The following is a 25,182-nucleotide window of genomic DNA, read 5'->3' as shown; positions in this document are numbered from 1 at the left end:
ACACACGTGCGCTCCAGCGCCACAGCTATCAGCCGGTTTGGCTGGTTCCAACATGAGCGTGCCACTGCAGACGCTTGTCCAGATTGGTTGTTTGGGGCTGAGTGAAGTTACGTTTGTGGTGCAGCACAACACTGCCAAGATGGTCGGGAGATACCAACAAAGCACCTTATCCTAACTTTCAGACGCTCTGCACTCCCTGAATCTATTGACGCAGGTTTTATTAAAATGTCAAGTCCGATCTTACCTACCCAACCCGCGCCGCCGCTATTCGCCGCGAGATTGACATGTAGGTGGCGACACTATCGCGCTGCTAGTGTGGAGGCTCCGCTGAGTGCCTGGGAGGATGCACACCGTGGGTGTGCTTCGTGCCTTTGTCGCGCCATCATGTGCATGAAAGGCGCAGACAAGAGCGGTATGCTGTAGTTCGGTTACTCAACGTGCAATTTATGGCATGGAAGTGGCAGTAAGCTATCACTACGTCGAAAAAGTGGCGACTCAGCAGGAATCTCAGAATGGCCGAAAGAATGACAGTGAACTTGTACGTCGTAGCTCGTAGCAAGCACCATCTTTCCTAACTATGGCTGTGAGGTTCCAATAAAAGCATTATTAGAAACAAATCAGGAAGCCTCGATCTCTGGAATTCAATTTAGCACAGCAGTTTCAATCACTTTCAATGGTAGCATGACGCATTCTTGCATTTGTGGGATGCTTTGAAATGGTAACACCACTTAACTGCCCCGACATTTTTTCTAAGCTTACATATTTTTTTGTCTGTTCGAAAGGCAACATAAAATTGCTGAATTTTCACCAGTGCAGACATATAAATGCAACTGTTCAAACGGATTTTTTGCGCGTAGTTTTAGTGACATGAAATTTTGGCGACTCTGAAGGCAGGTTTGATGAATAACAGTGTCGGATCAGTTATTTAAAGCTTTCGTCGCAAATGAACTTGCGAATTAAAGTGCTAAAGCGCAGAGTACAATCAACATAGGTAGGCTCGCAAGTAACAAGCGGGTTTACAGTGTGTAAACCAAGCCTCTGCGACCTCACAATCAGCACAGATATTTTGTTATGGGTACACTGCTGACCTAGCAACCACCAGATGTCCACCAGCCAGCCATTGTATGTCCATTCTGGCTCAAGTGAACGTCCGTATGACATTCGTTCTAGTGCCGACGGATGTACTATGTACGTCTGTGGGACGTCCGGATTTGACACTTTCGTACGTCCAGTCGGACGTCTGAAATCGTATGTATTTTGGATGTTCAGTAAAAATTTCCAGAATCACACGAGAAGTTCTTACAATGAATACGGCAGAGCCCAAGACCAACGCACTACAGGGCAGATAGGCGTATATGAACACAGTGAACCTGCTTCACATGCTTCGTTAGCGGTACTCAATTCTTACATATCCTTCCCCAAACATATAACCTTTGGAGACGGTGACTTTCTTTAAAAAAGTTAAAAAAAATTGTCCTAATTTTAGAAATATGCAGATGAAACTTGCAATAACAATAGTCTGGTCGGGGGGTTAACATACAAAATATTTTATAATTAGCAGCTTTTTTATTTTTGCTTTTATAGTCAATTTAAGCCGTTATTTGATGCTTCGTAGTAACTTTGTACGTCCATTGGAGGATGTCATTCAAACTTGAACATCCGTGTCTGGATGTCCGCTGTGCGTCCGAAACTGTACATCAAACATGGGCATACAGTGGCCGTCCAAACTGGGCATTGGATGTTTGACTGTATTTCGGAGGTCTGATGGACGTCCGTGGTTGCTTGGGTATATATATTCATGCTCTTTTTAAAATCTAACAGGCGCCTAGAACAGCGAATTGTGTTTGCATTCCTGTGCAATGTCACTTATGAACCATATATATGACAAATGAAGTTGCCCAGTTGCAGATGTAAAACGTTCCTTTTTACTTGTCGCTACAAAACAACACAACGGGTTGCCGGAAACTGCATTCTGTTCTAAACGGAACTTCGCTTATGTCTGAGTGCAGATGTAAAACATTCCTTTTTACTTGTCGCTACAAAACAACACAACGGGTTGCCGGAAACTGCATTCTGTTCTAAACGGAACTTCGCTTATGTCTGAGCACTCAATTCTTAAGGATTGGTTAAAAAATGCACGGATATAAGTTTTCTTCACCTTTCGTTTGTTTTGGGGGAGGGAGGGGTTGCCAATATTTCAAACACAGAGAAGAACGAATGCATGTAATGCGAAAACCCAAACATTGGCTATCAGTGTTACTTGCAACTCAAAGTGCTCTAGGCATCATGTTCCATAGCGGTGAGAAATACTCCACACAAATACCAGTATTTTCAAAATTGAATAACCCCCTCCTTTTGGCACGAGATTGTCCAGGAATTGTGGCTCGCCTTTTTCAAATTGTTATTTAAAGCAAGCATTGTGGGGGAAAAAAATTCAGTGAGTTGTGCAGGCACACACCCTCCACACATGTGGGCAACACCCTGTATTATATTATGCGATTTTTCCCCCTTTAAACTTAGGTTCGCTTTTAGAGGTTAAGACGTGACTATATTAGGCATTTGGTTATGCTGAGTGAAACATTTTTGGACCAGGCACGAAATGCCCCAGGACAGATGCACACTCCCAGCTGCTTCATTTTACAGAGAAATCCCCATAAAATACTCGTGTGCATCCCCAGAAATGTAAATACTACGTAAAATTAACAAGAGATTATAAGCAACGACTGTCCAAAAATTGTATTTATTTTCGAAAAGGTACAGGAAGAATTCAATCACACAGACGCTTGCAGGTGTAAAATACATCCCCGGTAATGTATGGGCGACAGCGCACGAGTAGTGTGCAGTATAATTATTTTTTTGTTTTGTTTCTTTTTTCTAAAAGGACACAGCACAATTTTACGAAAGTGTGGCAAATGCACGGGTATGCACGAGTCCTGTCGCTTCTTACCCGTTTCGTGTAGTAAATTTTTATCCTTTAAGCAAACACCAAGCAGGAAGAGTCACACTTCGTCAAAGTTTTTCTGATGGAGGCAAAAAGCTACCGTCCGAGCGCTCGAGGTTTCGGCGCAGGTTAAAGATCCCCGGGTGGTCAAAATTAATCCGAAGCCCTTAACTATGATGGCAGACCTCCCAGACCTCACACCACGTTACACTTTATAGAAAAAAACTGCATGTTAGGGAGGCAGAGAGTGCAGGTTGGTTGATGTACACTGTTTAGAAGCCCATTAAGAGGCCTTCATGAGGGGCATCTGAAAGTTAGTCAAAATAGCGCATACTGCCCATATCTGCGAAGGAAAGTTTGTCATCCACCTCAATGCAGCTGTACGGCTACAAAGGAAAGCTGTACAGCTTTCTTAGAAACTTTGTAGTTGAAGAAAAATTGAATAGAAAGAAAAGAGAGCTGTTATCACTTTCGGAGAGTATCATTGGTTGTGTTACCACCTGACAGACAACAGTCGAGACAACTGGAAGAGTTGAGTTGGAGTCGAGACTGGAGGAGTCGAGACAACTGGAGTTTTGGGAGGCTTTCGAGTTTACTTCGGCTTTGGAAATGAAAACACCAAAGGCATGGCTGTGTCAGCCAGCATCCTGTGCCCACTTGCAAAGTTTTTTAGGAAGTCGTCTCCCATGAAGTGTTTAGAGCACACGCTGGCTGTGCTGTTAAACTGGGGGTCCCTTTTTATAGCCACTAGCCATGCTTTGCGCAACTTGGGCTCCCCTGGGATGCAGTGGAAAGACACCTGGGAAGAAAAATACACAATAAAATAAACCGCGTACCAAGAAAGATTTTTTTTTCATGACTCAGTGCATGCTGTGGAAGCCTCCACTGTTTGCTTATTTTAGAACTAAGGGGCAGATTCTGTTTTTTGCTCTTAATACTCATGCCTAATGGTCGCACAAGAACTTCGTGCACTACGCTACGGTGAGGTTATTTATCGCAAATATAGTTGGAGAAACACCTGGGCCCGTTTGCCCGTACACATAAGTTTCCGGTTAAGTTCCCGCTTACGAATAATGCGCCAGTAAGTCGAAGTCGGTCACGGCAAACAAGCTGGTTGCCAAAAAACCCGACGGAAACACTACCTTAACCGAGCGTTTGTGTGAGTTTTGGGCACACAACTTATTACCTAGACAGCGCTGAAGTTGTAGTTGAGAACTTATTCCTATACTTATCGCGTTCGGGCAAACGGGCCCTGATCTAGCATTGAGACTGTTACGAGCGGTCCGCTCAGTTACATAGCTTAAAAACAGCTGGTGATAGTGACATGATAATCTCTGTCAATGATCACACTTGTAGCAGAGGTACGATCGTGTGACTATTCAACAATAACTGCCGCCACTACACTGTAGGTGCACACTATCACTTGGAAAATTCGATCTTGGGAAAATACGTGAAGCTCGAGCCGACTCGCATATGAGGCCGACTCGCGCTGCCTACTGTGCAGGCTTCTAGCGCAACGTGTAGGTTTTAACCACAGTGGATTCTGCCACCTGTTTTGCTTAGAAAGCTATCGAATGAGTAGTATTTGCATTAAAACCACAATGAACGTAAAGAAACCAACAACAATGGCGGGTGACATTGCATGGCAGCCAGTTCCCGCATGCCAAGTACAGATAGCAGGCAGGAGTGGTCCACGGCGAATACAGGGCACTCAGGCGATTTACAAGTGTCATTTGTTTCCAACTTCATCCGCTCTTACTGTGCAAAAAATACTCGACACTCACAAGCGACTTTCCGCCGGCATCGCATCCTGCTCGGTGAGAAATTAAAAATTCTACGAAGCTAGCACGTTTAACTTGTTTCCTTAGCTGTCCTTCCATCCTCTGAGTGTGCAGCGACGCACACAGCAGTACTTTGGCATCTTGGACAAAACTGCCAGCTTGCATAGCGCTGGCACCCCACCATCACATGGACTAGGGAATCTGGAAATCCCCTAACATGGCAGACCAGCCCGCAGTCACCGCAAGGGGTCGCCAGTTTTTGCATAAGTTTTATAGAGAAGGCCAGTGCTCCTGTGCTGTTTTGTGTTCACAGTCCAGGTTTTTTGTTGCACATCATACCATGGGAAGTACTCACCAACTATCCAAAGAAAATTCTACTCACAAACCATGGTTTCTGCCCAATGCGTCCACCTTCCAGCTTCATGAGTTGAATCACCGCTTGCATGCGTTGTAAAATAGGGTGACATGAATGCATGGCAGAATAAGTGGCAACAAAAGACAGAATGGGATGATAGCAACAAAGCACCAATACTGGTCGACCTCAAAAGATCTGACTGGGAGCCAATGCTGGTGTTAAAGCAAGGAAACAACACCACCCACTGAGGTGCATAGAATGCAAAGCCCAATTGACATGGTGTGCAAGAGGCATAAGACAAATGGCATACTGCACTGCTTGAGCCAGAGCAAGTATGCACAACGAGCCACGCATCATGCTTTGAAGGGGACAGAATAAGTACTTGGTCTGTCTTTAAAACACAGCAATAGATCTATTTTTTTCATAACAGCACTCCCAAACTTTATGAGCAGTGTTAATGATGCTGCAGTTTTAGTGCTAGAAACATAATGTTGACCTGTGTCTGCACGTGCAAATTCAAGACAACTCGGAACCAATCTGCCTCTGCTCTACCTTTTTATATTTTTGAAGGCAAATTGAACCAACACGAAAGCATTACACATCAATAATCATCATCAACAACCTATTCAGGTCCATTGCAGGACGAAAGTCTCTTCCATTGACCCTCACCCGTTGCTGTCATGCACAGCCCGAGTCCACTCTTTCCATCGGAATTTTCTTCTTTCATCTCTCCATCAAGCTAATCACCTGCCCTTTTTTCTAGTGCCAATTCTTGGTATCTATTCTATTAACCTGTTGGTACACCTGTTGTCACTTTGTTGCACTAGCCGGCCCAACTCCATTAATTTTCTCACTTAATTTGAACTACGATATCTCCTCGAATTTTCTCTCTGATCCACGACGTTCATTTCCTATCCCTAACTGTGACTTCTATTAATCTTCCCTCCATTGCCCACTGGGCAGACCTAAGTTTTCTTTACGGTTGTCTCATAGGGTGCCAAATTTCTGCTCCATATGTCATCACAGGCAGCACGAATTGGTTGTGCACTATTCTTTTTAGGGAGAGGGAGAGCTTACACTTCGCTATTTGTGAGTGTTTGCCAAATTCATACCAGGCCTTTCCTATTTCTTTGTCACGGTTGGGATTAGCACTGACCATTTGGCCAAGATAATTATTTTGTTCTTCCAGCGTTTCGTTTCCAATGTCAAAGTAAGGGAATTCAGCATGTTTATGTTGACTTTAGATTCATTCATATTTATTTTTACCCTCAAAGAGGAACTTTCTGATTGTAGTGCTTCAATAATTTTTGCAGTTCTGGAGATTCACTAAACCAGACTATGACGTCTACAAAGCTCAAATGATTCAAGTATTTTGTCTTTCCAGAACCGCGTGTTTCATCAGTCAATCTAAGTGATTACCCCCTCCATGTATGCTGTGAACAGTTTTGGTGAGATGGTATCTCTCCGTCGCACTCCCTTTTGGATCAGAACTTTTTGCTTTGCTCGTGAAGGATTATCATGCTTGTAAATACTTCATATATGTCGTGATAGAATCTTATATAGGTCTCTTCTATCCCTTGGTCATTTAAATTTTGCACATTGCTGTGGTGTTTACTAAATCAAGTGCTGCTAAAAAATGCATCTAAGGGAGTTTTGTTTACTCTACAGATCGTTCTATTCTTTGAATAACCACATGAATGTGATTCATTGTTGAGTATCCGTCTCTAAACACCGCATGCTTTTTTGGTTGTTGGGAATCCAGGCTTTCATTTATGAGGTTAACTATTACTGTAGCAAACAACTTGAATATACCTGTTAGTATAGGTTGATGTGTCTAATTTTTAAGGTCTTTCGTGTCTCCCTTTTTGGTGAATCAAAATTATGTTGGCATTTTTCCTGGCTATGTGGAATTTCAGAGTCAATATGAAATCTGAAAATAGAGCAGCCAGCTTTTTCAGTACAATATCTCCTTCCTCCTTTATTATGCAACAATTCCCATTTAAAAATTTCGGCAATATTTTTCATAGAGAAAAAAACATCAAATGAATGTTTCAATAATGCTTTCTTTAAAATTTATTTCAAAAATATAAAAAGGTAGCCAAAAAGCAGATTTTTTCGATATTCTGAAGGTATTAAGTGCCTAAGCTAGACCTCGGCTATAAAATACAGCATAGTGAAGCATTCCATATTCTTGGCCACCAGAGGATATTTTCGGCCCATGGAAATTGCGACAAAGAGCTGTTCTCATTTTTTTGGTATAATCTGAAAAATGGCTGCCGTGCCAGACATCACGTCTAATTTCCTGACCTCAGCCACTGAGACAATGTGACAGAGGTGAAGATGCCTTATATTGCACAGATAGTTGTCCTACTCAGCTAGCAGCGGCCGCCGACGAGGTTGCGGCCGCTCAGCTGATTCGCAGTCAACCAACCCTGCAGCCTCCCATGCATGCACCGCTGGGTCATCTCGGGCTACGTGACCAGCGAAGAGGACGCCACGTCGGCCATGAATGAAAGTCAGGCTGGGCCTCCTTCTGTGAGTGTTGCACAGGAATGAACGGCTTTGAGCCATTCTCAGCAATAGAGCTACATCAAAGGTTAACCAAGCGAAACCAAGACTCAACCAGACTAAGCCAAGCTTTTGCTTTGCATATCCAAGGTTAACTGAGGTAAGCAGCAGCCACTTTTTGCTTAATATTTCGCAGCCTGTCATCTAGCATTCTGTGCTTGATGACTGGATTCATCCCTTCCCTTGCACTGAAGGGCACATGCATCCCTGTTGGCCTGTGCTGGCTTTTCAGTTGGCATGCCATCAGTGGCGATACTGTGAAACCAAGAGCTAGCAAAGCCGCTGGCCAAGCAGCACCTTTGTGTGCAAGTATCGTTTGTTTCTAGTCTTTATTTTTGTAAACTCGGTGAGCACAGTATTTGTATCAGCCATTAAACCCTCGCCTAGTCATGTGTTTGCTTGTACTGAACCATACGCACAAACAGCTCGGTCGTGGCTGGGTGATAAGGTGCAGGTGAAACAGCCAATTCGCCCTTGCCTACTCACATCGTGTTGCAGTGATGAAGCTCGGAGCAAGCGAACTAATAAAGCGCAGCTGGGATGCCAGCGTCTAATTTTTCTGACGCAATGAATGACCTTGAAAGAAGTGGTATAGTACAGCTGTCGCTCTAAAAAGTGACCCGAATGCTAACCTGAAAAGTCCTCTTCTGTTTGGGAACTTGCACCCTTGTGAAACCTCAGGCAGCACTGCGTACCTGAAAAAAATTCAGTCATTAATGTAACAACCTAGACATTACACACAACAGGTACTGTACCTATTACACCCGTGGTAATGGCCGCCTGTGTGCACTGGCTCCTGGATGAATCGCTGCTGCGGGCCCCATCAGTAGACAAAGCCATGAAGCTGCTTGTTGGCATCGTTGCTGATACACGTTGAATGCTTACTGTAGGTTGCAGTGTCCTCTGGAAGCAAAACACATACCACTTGTTAAAACTTCCAGGACCACACCACATGCTAACTGTACCAGTAATTAGCCAATTGCTAGTTTACAACCCTGTAGAAAACAGCACGTGCGCAATTCTTTCTACCAACAAGCCTTTGCAACCAATGGCATTGCTTCTTTGCTATGCCAATAACCTGTTGCCTACTGGTCCAGCAAGAAAAAGGAGGGCACGAAGCTTCTTACTGGCAGAAATAAACCTGGTGCTGCATTCTGCTCTTGTTTCGGATATCTCTCCTCGCTGCTGTGTAGTGTATGTGTGTTGGTGTTGTGTACACACAGATGAAGCACGCCTATAAATTGATAATGCAGAAAACTAATCGAAACATCAAAGAAATATGAAAAGTTCATATTATTTCACAGAGGTATCACACAAATTGGTGAACAGTTGAATGAGCCTTCACAGAAGGCTAAATATATATTAGAACGAGATATGGGTTATGTGCTTCCTTCTCTAGTCCATTTTTCATGCACAGTACCAGAATTTTAAATTTAGCATTAATTTACAGCACGTCACATGGAGCTCTAATTATGTTTAACTTACGAACTCTCACTGAACTCACCAACATGTCTAAAGGCCCAACCACATGGATGCAAAATCGCATGCCGAGGGAGCAACAGCGTTATTTGGCGGCACCATGCCAACATGCAGGAGAGGGCAAACAACCACGAGAGCGGCAAAGTTGCACATCAGCCGCTGTGTCGACATGCACTGCTGAACAAGTTTCCATAAACTCTGCCAAGTTATGGTTGATTATGAGCAGCTAATTTTGATCATTAAACTGCACTAATTAGAAAACTAGGATTACCATAAAAACGCTTATCTTACTTTGATTGCCCAGAATGTTTATGGGCCAATTATGAAATACTGCAAAATGTATGTCTAGTCATCACCGTGAAATCTGAACTCACACAGCATGAGAAACAAAAACACACTTTTAAAGACTTCTTTCTTTTACTTGATGTCTGACCTTGGTGAGGGCCTCATTAATTTAAAGTGTGAAGCAAAACAAACTTCGGCGCTGCCTTGCTACAGAGTTGAACCACACTTGTAGATTAAAAGGGAAGATACCCTGGTATTCTTTTTTGCACTGATAAAGAAAAGCTGAGAAATCCCTCACCACAAAAAACTAGTGAGGTTGTGCTAAGAGCAGAACTATAGACCTTCTAAACAGAAGCTGAACACCAAACCTCTGAGCCACTTCAGTATAGAGTTTGAAGGGGGCGAGAATTCGGTATATTAGCCCAGGCTGCCAATGAATATTGTCGGGTGTGTTTATTTCTGGCAGTACTTAAGAAATGCTGGTAGTAGTAACACTTGTTTCTTAAACGCTGATCCTGCAAATGAGGCCAGTTATGCTGGTGCTACAAACGATGTTGCCAAAGTTCCTTTATTTCAGTCAGCAAAGCTATCACAGATCCCCAAACTCGCCTACACAAACCACCGCGGTCATGACTGGAAGGAAATGCATCACTAGAATTCTGGATTGATAATGCTTGATTGACACACCAATCTTGCAGACAACCCACATCATGCTAATACTACAAATGATGTAGCCGGAACCTCCTTATTTACCTCATAAAAGGCTATCGCATGTCCTCGACCTCTTAGGCTGTGGCAAAGCTACCTACGAATGGGATGCGTGCTTTCGAACAGAAATAGCTTCCCATTTGTCTCAAGGCAGCCTATTCACAAAAGAGAAAAAGAAACGCATTGTTTTCTGCTGAACGGAATAATGACCTTAAACCCTGAGATGGACAAAAAATGTGGACGCTGCCACTGCTTTCCGATGCTTTCGGGTGCTGCATCGATTTTCGAGCAGTGCACTTGGTGAGCGACAATCATAAGAGCAACGTCTATGCTATAGAGAATCTTTGCCGTGATCGCTCTTTCAGACGGACCGTTAATGTCCCTCACTCACGGAGCACAGTGTAGATGGCGCGGCAAATGAGTGCTATTACCCAGCATTCCCTGCACGCCGGAGTTTGCTCACCCCGGCGGGCGCAACGGTGGGACTCACCCAGACGGCTTTGTCATCTGCTTTGTGATGGTTGCTTTGGGCCTGTTTAAGTGCAGCTTTTCGTCCATTACACGCCCCCTTTGCATGGCTTAACTTGTTCGACAGCACCTCCTGGGTAACCCATACCCGACGCAATTAAGTGGTCGTACAGCAAAGATACATTAAGTATTGGTTTGCAGGGTGAGAAAACAAAATGTAGAGACCACATACAGACGTCTAGCCACTACAGAAATGGTACTTTTTGCACACTGCTTGCCAAGAGTGAGACTCCATTTTCTAAATTTGTGAGCACCGATTGCGTATTACAGAAGCTGAAAGGAGCAACTGGTTCTGAAAAATTGCAATTATAACAGTTTCCTCAGCTTTCTCACAATTCTCAAACTTAATAAACGAACTAGTTCTAAATTAGTATAAATGGGAATGGCTAAGCTCACATGCCAAATAGATTTTGATTGGTTGATTGTGGGGGTTTAACACGCTGACGCAACGCAGGCAATGAGGCGTGCTGTAGTGGAGGGCTCCTTTGACAACCTGGGAATATTTTACGTGCGCCGAAATATCGTACACACGGGTGTTTTTGCTTTTCGCCCCCAACAAAAAAGCGGCTGCCCTGGCCAGGAATCGAACCCGTGACCTCATGCTCAGCAGCGAAACGCCTTAGCCACTGAGCCACCGCGGCGGGGTCACATGCCAAATAGTTTCGGTGTCTGTGCTTGTGCCAAGTGGTGGTGTAGCACCGAGCTAGCACATCAGGACGGCAGAATGACAGGATGGCTAGGTTCCGCTGTCTTGTTTCAAGTTCCTGCATGTGTTTTTCGTCTCTTTTTGAATAACCTAGAACCGTATGCATTGCACTATGTGCGCTGCATACCACACTTGGAAGGAACGATCGAATAGTAGAAAGCAGCTTGCTTCTTACAGTATAGCGCACGTAAAACACACAGTGCTGTTTGAAAAGTGATAATAGGGAGTAAATGCATTTGAAGCAAACACTAATTTTCAAATTACCTTAACTACACGCATTGAATGAAGAGCTATTACTATGAGCATTGCTATTAATCTAGACAGGGTACTGTCATTTCATCACTTCAGACTAGTTGTGAAAAGTGCCGAAACAACAAGTGCAGCCGGAGCACAAGTATAGGCGCAACAAGAAATCTTGCTATATCATGGTGCCACGCACTGCCAGTATGTCCCACATTTTTCCAACATATCATTTCCCACCCTCCCGGTTTCTCTCCAACATCCAAACACTTGCAACCCCTCAGCTGGTTGTCCAGCTGTTATTACAGCATGCAGATATGAGTCTGACTTCCATCGTTTTCATCATTAATAGTGACAAGTATGGATTGCAGCAAATGTTATGGGTTCAAAATTCTTGCCATTTCTAACAGTCTATTCACTGCAGAAAAATTCCATACTTGGAGGTTTAGCAGTGTCAAGTGTCTAGAGGTAAGAAAAAAAGTTCAGTCTCTCTAGAATACTTATTACGCAAATGCCGCCGCGTCCTCATACGGAGACATGATTACTCAATCCTGCTTTTCCCTATAAAAAATAATAAATATCCTGAGGCCGTTTACAAACAAGGAGGTGAAACAATAATTTCTGCAAATGAAAGAGGTGTTTTTAGCCTTTATAAATGATTGACGCCGCAGTAAAAAAGAACTTAGGACGGCAACACACCGGAGCTCCCACAAAACTTGGTGGCGTCCATTTTTAAACACTGTTTATGAGCGCGGTTCTGCCATTACACATTAGATGGTGCTACCTTTCACTTCCATAGGTTTCGAACATCAGCCACACCGCTCTGCAGCATGAACTCTTTTCGTTTTCATGAGGAAAAGGACGAAGGAATTCGCGTCTGCATATCGAAACACAGTGACTGAAAGGGCTAATATTAATTCAGGGCCATAAAAATTGACATTGCTCATTAAAAGTTCACTTCGGAAATGCACGATAAAGTCCTCATATTCGGGATGAATAAATGGCTACCAGACGTCATAACATAGCATCCCGTGGTAACATCTCCTAATCTTGCCTTTTCTGTTGTTTTTTTTAAATGGCTAAGACATGAAAGCGTCCTCGTAGGTAACCTCCCATACAAGACATTTACCCAGAGATAACCGTAACTATATCAGAGCTAAGCTGAAATACAAGACATTTACCCAGATGTAACCATAACCATACCAGCACAAAATAATTTAGTAAGCGACACGTAAGTGTTGCACCAAACTTGAAAAGTTTGTAAGTGAAGCAGCAAAATGTGTTGCCAATATTCTGCCAAACTGGAAAACGTGGTGGCCCCGAGCAAGTATGTGCTCCGGAGTGTTTTTGCACAGGCACGCTCAAGGGTATCCACGGTTTAGAATCATAAAGTACGAAGAAAAAACGCGCAGGCATTTCTTATGGCAGAATATAGGCCATTATCCACTATTGCTGTTTGTGTTTTAAATTTTGGAACATTTTCTTTATCTGCACAAAACAAATTATCACAACAGAATGTTCAGCCATGTTCAGCTCTGCTCTGCTATGCATGCTCAGCTCTGCTACGCATGCCATGGCACAACGAAGCCTGACCTTCCGCACCTCGTCTGGTCTTGCCCGGGCCTTGCCGTGCTTCGCGCCCAACAACGCCTGGTGTGGGTTCACTCCTACAGAGTGGATTCGGCCCCCTTGTCGCGTCCGGGACACCTTGACAGCACTCTCGAGCTTTGTCTGTGCGGCGTCGATGGCTGGACATTACTAGCGGCCTTCCTGCCCTCCCCCTTTCACTGCGGCTACGGGCCATCCTTTCTTAAGCTCTCTTCCTTCATTCCATGCATATCCGATTAGTAACAGTAATTAGTAATAGTGACGTGGTGTTTTCTGACACCTCTGTGTAAGTATTGGGTGCACAAAAAGGAGAATAGAACTAATGAAATCAACTTTATTAGGGAAGCAAAAAAGAATATGCAAAACACAGCTGGGTGCATAATTCTCCTGTGCGGTTTGATTTGTGGTCGCCAGCACTCTTAAATATCTCGCAGCTGGTTTGGCGAGTCCAAAGCAAAGATCATGACAAAAATGATGGCAACTTTTATGAAAGCAGTGAGTAGTCCGGGCCAATTTCTTTGCGCTGTGTACACTTTTGTTAATGTTCGCTGCTCATTTCCTGACATCTCAGGTTCTTATTCTGGTGTACGCACTTTGAAGAGCTCACAAAAATGGTTTCATTTTTTATGTCTACATGTGTTTTCCCTCCTTCCTCTCTTCCCGGGCGAGTTTCTTTACAGCGTTGTTTTGCTGTTGGCAAAACTGCCTCATCCTCATGCCGACATAATAGTGGAGAATGCCTGGTAGTAGCATTTCTTTATCCTCTTCACATGGAAAAGTTTGAGTCCGAAGGACATGGTCTAAAGTCTCTTCGTAAACATTTGCAGTAGGTGTGTGAGAAACAAACTAGTTCTGAGCGGAACAAAAGAGAGTGTACAAATGAATGTTCGGGAAGGTTAGGAAGACTCGTGACTTGTCATGAACGAGCTTGGGAATTTTTCCATGCTGGGGCACTTATGTATTTCCCAGAGCATTTTTGCATACAGTGCAAGAGGACTTTTGCCAAAATCTACGGGCTACAAATCCAGCTACTAAATATAAAATGCAATTTTGGATAGCTGGGTCCTCACGAACGGAAGGCAAATTGTCTTCACATTTCCAAGGGTCAGTGGAAATGAGGCCATTAATTTTTTCAACAAGCTTGCTACCTTTGCTTTCGTGTTTCTGCTAGGCAAAAAGACTTCTTCGATACCCTCCACTGTAGGGCATGGCTTTTCCTCGCTTTCGGTTATTTGGCAGTTTCCAAGTTTTGGTGGTCTTATGAGCTTGTACACATACAGAAGGTGGTAAACACGGAGGAAGGTAGGTATAGTGGGGTGGTCATTCTGGCAGCCAGCTTGCCTAACTGTTCCAAAAAACTGCTCAATTGGGCCCTCGTTCATTTTAGATGTAACTACATACGCGAAGCCACAAGTAGAAAGCAAATACAAATCACTATGATAGAGCTAAGGGTGATCCGTAGGCCTTCACTCGTGCGCCTGGCCAAAAACATTTGCTTAGTTATTTCTCCTTTTTGGGGTTTGCTCTTCAAGGAATCCAGGAACAGCAAAGCATTTTGCAGAACGTAGATTCCCTCTCCATTTGTTCAAACTCCTTCGCGCGGTACCATACTATTCTGAACCAATGGAATGAAAATTGCACTTGCTTCATTTGCTTAATGCTTCCTGTGAACGCAGGAGCCCACGTTTAGGTAGCTTCTGCTGGTTGCACAACCAAGACATTGTCTTAGCCATAATTCTTCAGGTCCTCCAGAAAAGCTGCAGTTTTGATTTCTTTGCCGGTGGAAGAGGTAGTCTAACTCTGGCAGTTTGACTCCTCTTCTATGCCGCATTGCTGGATGGCACAGTGTTTTCAAGGTTGCTGCACTCAGCGTATTGCGGGGACCCATAGCCATTACAGTTACTGTGCCTCCATGCTTTAAGAGGATCCATGAAGGTGCATTCTGGCTGGACATTTGCGTAGGATGCATGTTTTGGTCCACCTCTGCACATGGGAACGTTATCGGTGGTTTGAATAAGACTCGCAACATCTTGAACGGTGATTGGCTTCCCAGCAGTCATCCAATCTGGTTTTCAGAATAAACACTTCAACAGGCTGGTCTCGGTTATGTCTGCACACGATCACGTGCTTCGTGACTGCTTGCGACAATAATCTCCCAGTAGATGATGCGATCTCCTTCAAACGTGTCCGCCCGGACAAAAAAGAAAAGTTGTGCAATGTGGAGAGCTTTATTAAATAATAAAAATATCAGGCTACCACAGAATGTTGCGCAGTTTTAGCCCTCATATAGCAGCATCCCTATAGCAGCGGTAAAACTCAAAGTACATGATTTTCAAGCTTATGATGTCTCGAAATACTTGGGCTACAATAAGGCAATGCACGTACGCACACATGCACCCCCCCCCCCCACAGAAACACGTGCATTTGCCTTCTACAAAGATTATGGTGCCTAATGCCTAAGACACCATCTTCTGTTGCTTGCAATGTGAAGCCACAATGGCAAGACGAAAGAAAGAATCCCGTCTGAAATGTACCATATTTTAAAGCACAGCTGAAGACAATCAAACAAAAATTGCCACGTATCTGCTCCTTTCGTTGCAAATGTAGTCAAAAGACGACAGTCTTTGTAGACATTTCCCAAGGAAATGCCCCCCTTTGCTTTCCCGCTCACCTCTCATGCCGTTCCTGTACAGTCACGCTCATCCCAAGGTAAACACACTAAAGGTTTGCTTAAGGCGATTTCAATTTACCGCGTTCCACTGATACAGGCCGGGTTCCTCGATGCCAGAACTGCAGTACGGCGGAGACGCGCATGAATGAAGGCGGCCGACTAAGAGGTTTATAGAACCGCGTAGCTGTGCTCCACATGCGTTCCAAGCAGAACGTGGAACCTAGCTAGTGGAACCTTTTGTTGCTGTTGCCGCGTGATTTTTCATATGCCGCCAGGAGGCGGCGGTTTTCTGCAGTTTATGCAGAATATCATTTTCTAACGAAAAACCAACCATCCATGAATTTTTTAATAAAGGAACACTGTAAATATCCCTTGTGTACTAATTTCCTGCCTTATATTTGCGTAATGTCTTGTACTTGTTCAAAAAAGTTGGAAAGTATGAACACATTAACCAGGCTTAGAAGTCTACGTTTGGTTGTGAGTATATAAGAATATTGCGCAAAATCAAGTTTACTTTGCCCGGCTGGCTGAATTGAGTCACAGACAGACAGACATACAGACAGACGAAAATTTCTGGGTTTACGTAGCCCCAGAAAGACTACCGTCTTTAAAGACAAAATGGTCGCGTTATGTTGAAGTCGGCACGGATCATACAACAATCACCTGCTCATTGCACAATAATTCATCAGAAGAGCACAACCAAGACGAGCCCACAATTCCTCACCTTGTGATAGTTCCACCGGGGCAGGAGACTGCCCTCTTCTGGATGCTGAAGATGATGTTGCACCTGGCTGCTCCAGTCTGAGCTACCCCTGCACACAGGGACACAACAGCTTGTCCCGGGTGCATCTGGGGTTTCTGCATGGCGAGCATCGTCCTCAAGTCCTTCTTTCTCACACGGGTTTGGCTGCGCACTGCCGGAGAATTTTTCACTCTCAAATACCGTTGCTTGACGATTCCTCAAACTTGCCCACGCGAGAGTAGACATGGATGGCGAAACATGGCCTTCAGGTGGGCGCGAGGGGGCAGCTACTAATGCTGATTTCTGGCCTTCTGGTGCGTCTGCATTAATGCACTGAGCTTTACAGCATTCAAATATAGTTGGCACAGCACCCTTTCGCAGCCTCTGAATTTTCGGTTTGTTCAGCAATACGTTGCCCTTGTAATCGCTGTTATACCTGCTAGATATTAGGTGCGGCGCGAAGTGCCTTGCACATACTTGGTCGCCTTTTCTGAGCTCTCTCTTCATATTTGGGATGCACTGGCTCCACTGGTGAAACAAGTCTGGGTCTTTCGGTGCTTTGAAGAGAGCACATTTTTCTCTTCCCTTACAGCGCCCAGAATTGCAGCCGGTCACGAAGCACGTCATTAGTTGTTGTGGTCACTGCATGAAAACATAATTATAATAGTCAATTTTATAATCACAATGCCACTATAAGGTCGAATACTTAGTCAAGCACTACAGTCAAACCTCAAAAACAGTTTTTGAATTCGAAAATTCAAGTTCATTGGGATAGCGGCGCACAAGTTGGAGCTTTCCGTCTTGAGTTACGCTTGCTTTGGGGTCCAAAGCAGTGTACCTAGAACACGAAAAGTCACCAACAGGAACTCAGGAATCAAGGAAAACGATGCCCCGAAGTTGGTGCAGGCCTTTGTTGTATCCCACATCACTTACTCCGCCCCATACCTCCAGCTGACGAAGGCGGACTGAGAAGCCCTGGACACAGTGGTCAGAAAAGTGACCGAGCTCTCCGTGGGAGTGCCTGTCCACTCATCCAAGCACAAACTGCTGGGCATGTGCAGGCACAACAGGCTGGACTAATTGGTGGAGGCCCACCTCTCTAACCAAATCAGACTGATTCAGAACAAACACAGACGGGCAAGAGGGGATGGAGCATCAAACCAAAACTGGACACCAAGGCAACCTGGTGACTTGCGCATTGGTCTGCATGACCCAACCAGTCGAAGCGGAGGAAGTTGCCGTGGCGCTAAGGCTACCACACCCGAGTTATAGCACTATAGTCACAGACTCCAAGGAGGCGTACACGAACTTTTGAAAGGGGAGGGTGTCTCCTGCGGCACGTGTGATACTTTCCAAACGAAGGCCACCGGGGCGAGCCTTAGAGCTCGCGTGGGTGCCGGCTCACACGAAGGTGGACGGAAACAAACTTGTTGACCACCGCTCCTGAAAGTTTTCTGTCCGGACCAAGGATAGCCGGCGCTGCGCCCTATGACAAGCTACAGAGAAAAATCTGAAATGTACAGAGAACGCAAGTGCAGGTTCCCCGGGCCTGACCCGCAGTTAAGCCGCAAGCAGCAGATCGTTATCTGAAGGTTACAGGCCGGGTCCCTAGCGCATACCGCACTCCTAAGCACGATGTACCTAGACATGTACGAGAGTACTTGCCCATCCTGCAAAGACAGAGAAGGCACTCTGGCACACATCCTGGCTGAGTATAAGTATCCCCCCACCCCTATTCCTGCACCTGACCTCCCCCAGCGATGGGAGACCTTGTTGTCTAGCCCCGACCTGACGACCAAGCTCATGCAGGCAGCCAGGGGCCAGGAGCTGCTAGACGCATATGGGATCTGAGAAGAGGGTTCCACCACGTCCGGTGCCTGCATGCACTGCCAATACCTTTACTGGGCATGAACTAGAACATGAACTGACACTCACATGGTCATCAGAAAAGAACAGAAACGTGATAACATCACCCGCGACATAGCAATCTGCTCAAGATCAAGGCACTCACAGTGCGGTCTTTTCGCAATATCTGAATTTGTGTGGACCCAATAACTCTGTGATGACGACTCGATGAAAGAAAAGGTTTAACTAGCCGATTGTTTGGGTGGTCAGTCGGTTAAAAAAAAAATGCCGCGAACCCCGGTAGGCCCGCCACTGCAGCCATACAAATCGCAGCACTTTATTTGGAGTCCATGGGTGTTACCAATGGGATAACAACACTACAGTGACAGTAACCATCCGGCGGTAAGTTACGACGTGACATAATTAGATTGCGTTTGATATTCTTGGGTTGCCTTATCATGCTGACAGTGCCTTTATCATGCTGACAGTACCTTAATACAACAGGGCAGCTGTCCAATTCACTTATTGAAATAGAAATATGCATCATTGCCGCTCACCGATGGGGTGTGACCCATGTAAGCGTTGTTTGTACACACAAGCAGCATAAATAATTAAGCACACGGCGGGAGGGCAGGCTAACAAGAGAGGGCAATTTTTGTGCTGCATCGATTTATTGTAAGCAGAATTAGGCTAGATTGCCCGTAGGGGCGTGTATTATTAGTCTTGTTAATCCTTTGTTTGGTGCTTCTGAAGTCATCGTCATACAGTTGCGTGTACACATGCCTCTTGCATAGTTTGACAGGTATAAAGACAGACTTCGCGGCAAAAGGAAACAAGCATCTGGGGATAGCGAAGAAAGAAAGAGCCATGTACAAAGGCACAGCAACGAGAATGCGTACGAAGAGAGCAAAGGGAAAGCTGAGTGCCCGGTGGCATGGGGACATTATCGGCCCCAGAAAATGATTTTTGGTAGTGTCTATTATTCCGGCAACCGTAAGAATTACCGTCTGAAATTTCTCACAGCAGTCGCCTCTCATAGGCGAAGCACACATTGCGGAGATTCTATGGTATCAATATTGCAGCTGCCTGTGTAGTGCTGTGGTATAGTACTTGGTCCTTACTTTTTTTACTCTGGTTTTTTACTATATCAAGAGATTGACGCACAGGACTTCTAGAATGGGTTGAATTACATTTAGGTTGTGTTCTGTGTCGTTGGGCTGGGCTAGATTAGGTTTGTTGCAGTTTGGCCAAATTTGGGTAGGTTACAATGCATTCAGTTAGATTACTAGGTTCTATGAGGTTATGTTAGGTTACGTTGGGACGTAATGTTATTCAGCAAATTTTGGGCTAGCCAGCTTTTATGGTAACTGTCGAGAGAATTTCCCGGAGGTCATTCTCATGGCTGCCGTGAGATTTGACGCAGACATTGATTTTTTTTTTTTTTTTCCTGGGCCACAGCAGGCACTCCTCTTGATCTTACTCCGTGGTCGGAACCCTACGGCAGTGGCGCCCCCAGCGAAACTACGCCTGCCGCTCGCAACTCTTTCGACGGTGCGCCCATATTGTTCGTCCGGCAGCTTGGCAGGCAGGGAAAGTATAGGGTGTATTCACAGGGCCTTGGACCGTGCGCCGGCGCTACCTGTGCGGCGGCGGTGACGCCATATTTGAGGTTGCACTCCGCCGCGCGGGCAGTGCGTTTCCCGACGCGAAACGCTGTTTGCGGCGTGGTGCTGGCAAGAACGTTCGTGTGCACGGTGTTTTTCTCTGCGTGATTCGTGTGTCTGAGAATGCCTGGTCGTAACGAGTAGCCAGCATTGTTTTCGCTGCGAAATTCCGGATGCGCTGTTCACGTCTACAACCGCAGACCCGAAGCAGGCCGAACGACGAAAGCAAGCACGCGTTTTTTTTTTCTTTTTTGTTGTTTCGAAGCGATGGCCAGAGCAGTGCTTGGAGACAGTATGATTTTGCGCGATGAATGCAACTGTGCGATGGTTTGACAGGCGCTGCCAGCGGCGTGCACAACCCGGTCCGTTTTGGCGATTTCGCGCTATCTCGGTGTCATCCCCGTGCGCCGATTTCCTTATTTCCTCCGTTGCTTGAAGCGACCGTGGCGCGAGTTGAAAAAATTTCTTCTCCCAAGGCTGCGAGGATATTTGATGTGGTGGTGGCGTGTGAGAGAGGAGCTGGTTTTACCGAGCACCACCGAGGCATGAGAGACGGTGAGGTGCTCTGGCGACAGTGTTCTGTGCGTTGAACGCACGAAGGTCGTCCATTTGAGCTCCTAATGAAGTGTAACAATTACGCACAGGGTCTGGGTGGAAACCATCGCGAGGTAAGTACGTGAAAAAATTCGCTATGTTGGCAACAACAAAGATCCCACCGATGATTTTCAAGTCTTTTCCTTTCGGTAAAGACGAAGCGGAAATTATAAACAGAACAAGATTATGGAACCCGTACGCTTTGGCTACTTCGAAAGCAGAGCAGAGACAAGTGACAAAGGCTGCTCTAGTTTATCCCTGCATACGTTAACGTTTTAGTCTCTGCGCTGTTCTTAAAGTAGTCAAACTGCGTACCCAGCATCAAGCTTGAGTGTCTGAACACGTAACACGCTTGGTCATTAGAGAACAGTCGAAGGCGACGAAGAAGAATTGGATCAATTTGGATGCCCGCAATTACCTGGGAAGCGATATTGCACTTACGCGTGCGTTCACCTCAACACTCGAAGTAGCCCATGTTGAGGCTGGGAGCACAGTATGGTTCGTCTCATCCATCAAGTACGCAGGCTACCTTAATTTGGGAACATTTTAAGCATGCGAATGTTTCAAACATGTGACGAGGTGTGAGGTGAAAGCTACGACGCCCATCGTCCCGGGGCCCACCTGGATGAGACGGGTTCCAACAGATTCGGTACTGATTAGCCATATTATCGATAATTTCTTTGGGAATTCGTCGAATGAGGACAGACAGCCTCCAAGCACTGCCCGGGCCGTCGCTTCGAAACAGCGAAAGAAAAAAAAAAAAAATGCACGGCGCGCTTTTTATATTTAGTCGTGCGGCCTGCTTCGGGTCTGCGGTTGAAGACGCGAACAGCGCATCCGGAATTTCGAAGCGAGAACAATGCTAGCTACTCTAGGACGAGGCATTCGCAAACCCACGGATCACGCAGAAAAAACACCGTCCACATGAACGTTCTTGCCAGCAGCATGCTGCAAACCACGTTTCGCGTCTGTCCGCGCGGCGGAGTGCAACCTCAAATATGGCGTCTCAGCTTCGAAAGTCCGCTTCGAAAGACGATGGGTCGAGTCAGATTACCTTAAGTCGGGTATTTACAGAATACAGTTCGAGGCGTAATCACTCCTACAGCATGGCCACTACAGGCGACCGGGGGATGTCGGAGCACTCGACTATGCTGCACAGCAAGGTAAAAGCAAAGGTTGGACGTCGGTGGGGAAGCTTGGGACACAGACCGCCACGCTGGAAACACGAAAAGAGAAAGCTTACGTTCCACGAAGCAGCTGCGAGGCCAACAGCGTTCGTTATCTTCGCCGTAGCTGACGGTCGAGATACGCGGCCGTTTTCACGTGCGCTTGTCCCGGAGAAGTTAAACGCCAGCATGAGCTGAATTCTTGAACTACCTCCCTAGGGAGACTACTCTGACGCACACTTGCATACTGGGAATACAACAACGAGGAATGACGAGGAACACAGCGGGACTGGCGGGACGATGGACCACACCGGGGAAAATTCAAACGCGAACGTAGAGTGAAAAATGCCACCCCATTGCCGTCTAAAACCCAGTGAGAAAGATGTCACCGTTGAGAGCGCTAGAAACGCATGTTTGCTGATGGCCACATCGATACTGATGGTGTGAGTAAGCAAGCCGTTACGCGCGAAAATAGGTAGAAATGCTAATAAATTTGCGTGACATCATTGAATGTTTTAATTACGTAAAAATTTGCACAATTTGTATTACGTTATTTTTGTTTGTTTATTTGATTTTTTTTCTCCCGAGAAGTTTGACGAGCCTTTCAAGAATGTCAATAAATGGCTGCAAGAGCCTCTGAATGAAGTTATTACTTGCAAACGGGCGTGCCTAAATTCGCAAATGGCGTGTGCCGCACAAGTGACAGGTCTGGTCCAGCAGGGAAGAGCGCTGAAGACTGCGAGTTCAAGAACGCAGCACTCCGAGGACCTGCGCTAGCCTGCCCGGTGGTGACAAAGATGCAGACAGAGCGGACCAACGGCGCTTGAATATGCTCGAGATACACATACGTGCATATATACGTGCAAACAAGTACTTGCATATTCTCCAGTTTCTCAATAAGCTAGTGAGGAACTCTATGCTTGCAAGTGCAACCGTTGGTCTTGTCTTGTGCAACGCAGTAGGACGTCAGTCGTACCAACGCCTCCTAAAAAAAGTTTTTTTTAGGAGGCGTTGGTCGACCTATTAGAGGCTCTACGTGCGACGACGGAGTTTCTGTGCTTACTTAGTGGCTGGACAAGTTAAAAACTGTTTTATTCCTCCACGTTAATAACAGCCCGACAAGCGGCACTGGAACAGTATAACTCTATGACTGGAACATCAGAGGCTGTTTACGTGGTTTGAACATACGCGCGTAGCGCCACAGACGGTCCTCCAACGCAGGACAAATCAACGATGGGAGGCTTCACTAGAGTGAGCATGCCTTTGACAGGACCTTGCCAGTCCTTTTGTTGGGGTGGTTGGGGTTTCAAAAGTTAACGCGTCGTCGTTCTGCGTAGTTCTACTGAGCATTGTGTGGCCGTGTGCGGTATTTTAGTCCTGTCGATCATGCGTGTGTGAACGTCGTCAGCGCGGGAAGGCAGACTTGAGGAAAGTGACCCATGCTAGTGCCCGCTCACGCAGGGCTTTGTCACCCGTCGCGGCCTTACCGCGCACTCGGACAAGTTGTGCGCGCCTGCCAAAACGGCGTGGGACCTCGTGACTTCTGCGCAAACACCTCCCTGGGCTGCCACAGCTGCTGCTAATAAGGTCTGTCTGCTTTCGCCGGCAGTATTTGTCGCGTCTCCGTCGTTGCGGTCTGTCGCGAACTTTTGATCCGGTATCGGGCGTCCGGTGGGCACTGCTTCTGGCAGCGCGGCTGGCTTCTCAACAGCACGGATGCATGTCGCCCCCCTGACGGCCACCATTTGGCTGCAGTCGTCTCTAGCCGCGCCTGTAGTAAAGCGGAGTGACATGTTGGGGTAGTTATTTGGTTGAAATTCAGTCTTGAAATCACCGCGTCGGAACATCAGGTAAAGGGGCTGGCGTAGTAGACGTTGTGAAATCTCCCATGAGGGTGGTGATGGTGATTATGGCTGTGCCCTTTGAAACGGGCTGTCGCTGCTCAACGTGCAACAAGGCAAAAAATAAAACAAGGAAAAAGGGGAAAAAATTAGTGCCCTTTCACTCTAAAAAAGGGTGACCTGCGAAGCTGCTCACCCTTCGGGAGACACTAAAGGTGCGCGTCGTACATACCTTTTCCCCAGCAGCACGGCATGTAAACATACTGCTAGCAATGAGGTGCGCAGCAGTGCTTTGGCTTTGTGCCTTTTAATGCTACAAAAGCACTCGCAGCGTATACAAAACAACCAAAAATATCTCTTTGTGATGCTGCAGACTGGTCAAGCAATTGGCCAAACTGTGGAACCGCAATGGCATTCCTGCGCGACGCTTCCTTTATCATGGCATCATCACGTTAACCACCAGTGTTGCCACCGCTGAATGCTCAGTGTGGCCTGCCTTTTTGCAAAGGGTCTATAGAGGTAATGTGCTTCTTGAGGCTGTAGCAAACACCGCAACAAGGGCCCGCCGTGCCACAATGACGAATCCAGGTGCTCCGCACGAGCGCAGGCTCGTGCTCTCACGCTGGCTTGAAATAAAATCAGTTCGAGCCCAAACGCTGTTGTGGTTGACTATCTCTGTGCTGGTCATGACAAGGCTTTCTAACACTGTCAGAGCAGCCCCTGTGGCCTGTAAACAACTGCAATCACTAGGCATAGGCTATCGCAAGGCAGTTTACACAACGGAGACTCAATGCCTGCGGCATCCGTAATTGAAGGGATGCTTCAAGTAGGGCAATGTCCCTGTCTCTCGAATCAGGTCTTGTCTGTATGCTCAGAATGCCGGCGGCAGAAATTCGTTGTCAAAAACACTATCATGAATGCAAGTTTGTGTGTGTGGTATAACGTCAGCATGGGTGGAACAGCTGTGCCATTGAGCGGCAAACTTGTTTACCTGCAAATCCCTGTGCCAAACCACCCTCACTGTGGCAAACTCATTTACCAGCGCCGCAGAGCCCGAATTGAACCGGGAAATAGACCGCCTTGAGGCCCACTGCCCGAAAACATGGCTGAAACGTGTTTTCGGTTTCAATTCGGTTATGGTTGCGGTTTCGTAAAGGTTATGGTTGCGGTTTCATTAAGGTTATGAGTGGCAATAGAAACTGGCTTTTGCTTAGCTGTCATGTCATAGGCACTATGCTCGTTCTGTGCCTTAACTTTGGATCTATTTGTGTTGCATTTGCACGGTTTTTGATTGGCAGTGCTGGCCAGTGCACCACAAACTGGAAAATTGCTGAAAGTGGGTGAAATGTTTTTGTCACATCGCAAACAGATGGAAAACCGAGTAGTATTAGCATGAAAAGTTGCAGTTTATTGGAGGTGAACTTCAGCTTCGTTGACCAATTCGCTGCAGTGGCTAAGGC

At 46.0% G+C, this 25,182-nt stretch overlaps 2 protein-coding genes across 2 annotated transcripts in view; one reads left to right on the top strand and one right to left on the bottom strand.

Annotated features, from left to right (window-relative positions):
- Positions 1–2,742: 2,742 nt before the first annotated feature.
- LOC144158524 (uncharacterized) lies at positions 2,743–21,966 on the bottom strand. The gene is made up of 7 exons (XM_077689433.1): positions 21,959–21,966; positions 16,595–16,682; positions 10,608–10,718; positions 8,401–8,548; positions 8,278–8,340; positions 5,105–5,160; positions 2,743–3,740 (listed from the first exon to the last, which is right to left on the bottom strand). The coding sequence occupies exons 4-7, from the start codon at positions 8,501–8,503 to the stop codon at positions 3,534–3,536; spliced, it is 429 nt and encodes a 142-aa protein (XP_077545559.1). The 5' UTR covers positions 8,504–8,548; positions 10,608–10,718; positions 16,595–16,682; positions 21,959–21,966; the 3' UTR covers positions 2,743–3,533.
- Positions 21,967–23,097: 1,131 nt separating this feature from the next.
- The window catches only part of LOC144158520 (uncharacterized), a 34,297-nt gene continuing 32,212 nt past the window's right edge, over positions 23,098–25,182 (top strand). Inside the window, exon 1 of the mRNA XM_077689426.1 lies at positions 23,098–23,468. The gene's annotated coding sequence lies outside the window, so the exon portion shown is untranslated. The remainder of the gene's footprint in view (positions 23,469–25,182) is intronic.

This window comes from Haemaphysalis longicornis, unplaced genomic scaffold, assembly GCF_048455015.1.
Source record: "Haemaphysalis longicornis isolate Haplotype H1 unplaced genomic scaffold, Haemaphysalis longicornis Haplotype H1 scaffold_10, whole genome shotgun sequence".
NCBI lineage: Eukaryota > Metazoa > Arthropoda > Arachnida > Ixodida > Ixodidae > Haemaphysalis > Haemaphysalis longicornis.
The sequence above is the reverse complement of the archived record's forward strand: the minus strand, read 5'-3'. Positions and strand labels throughout refer to the sequence as shown.

Coding starts and splice junctions, on each gene's coding strand:
- LOC144158524 (XM_077689433.1), bottom strand. CDS start 8,503: ATGCCAACAAGCAGCTTCATGGCTTTGTCTACTGATGGGGCCCGCAGC. Junction 8,341..8,400: donor CATTACCACGGGTGTAATAG/GTACAGTACCTG, acceptor AATTTTTTTCAG/GTACGCAGTGCTGCCTGAGG. Junction 3,741..5,104: donor TTGGGCAGAAACCATGGTTT/GTGAGTAGAATT, acceptor TTTTCTTCCCAG/GTGTCTTTCCACTGCATCCC.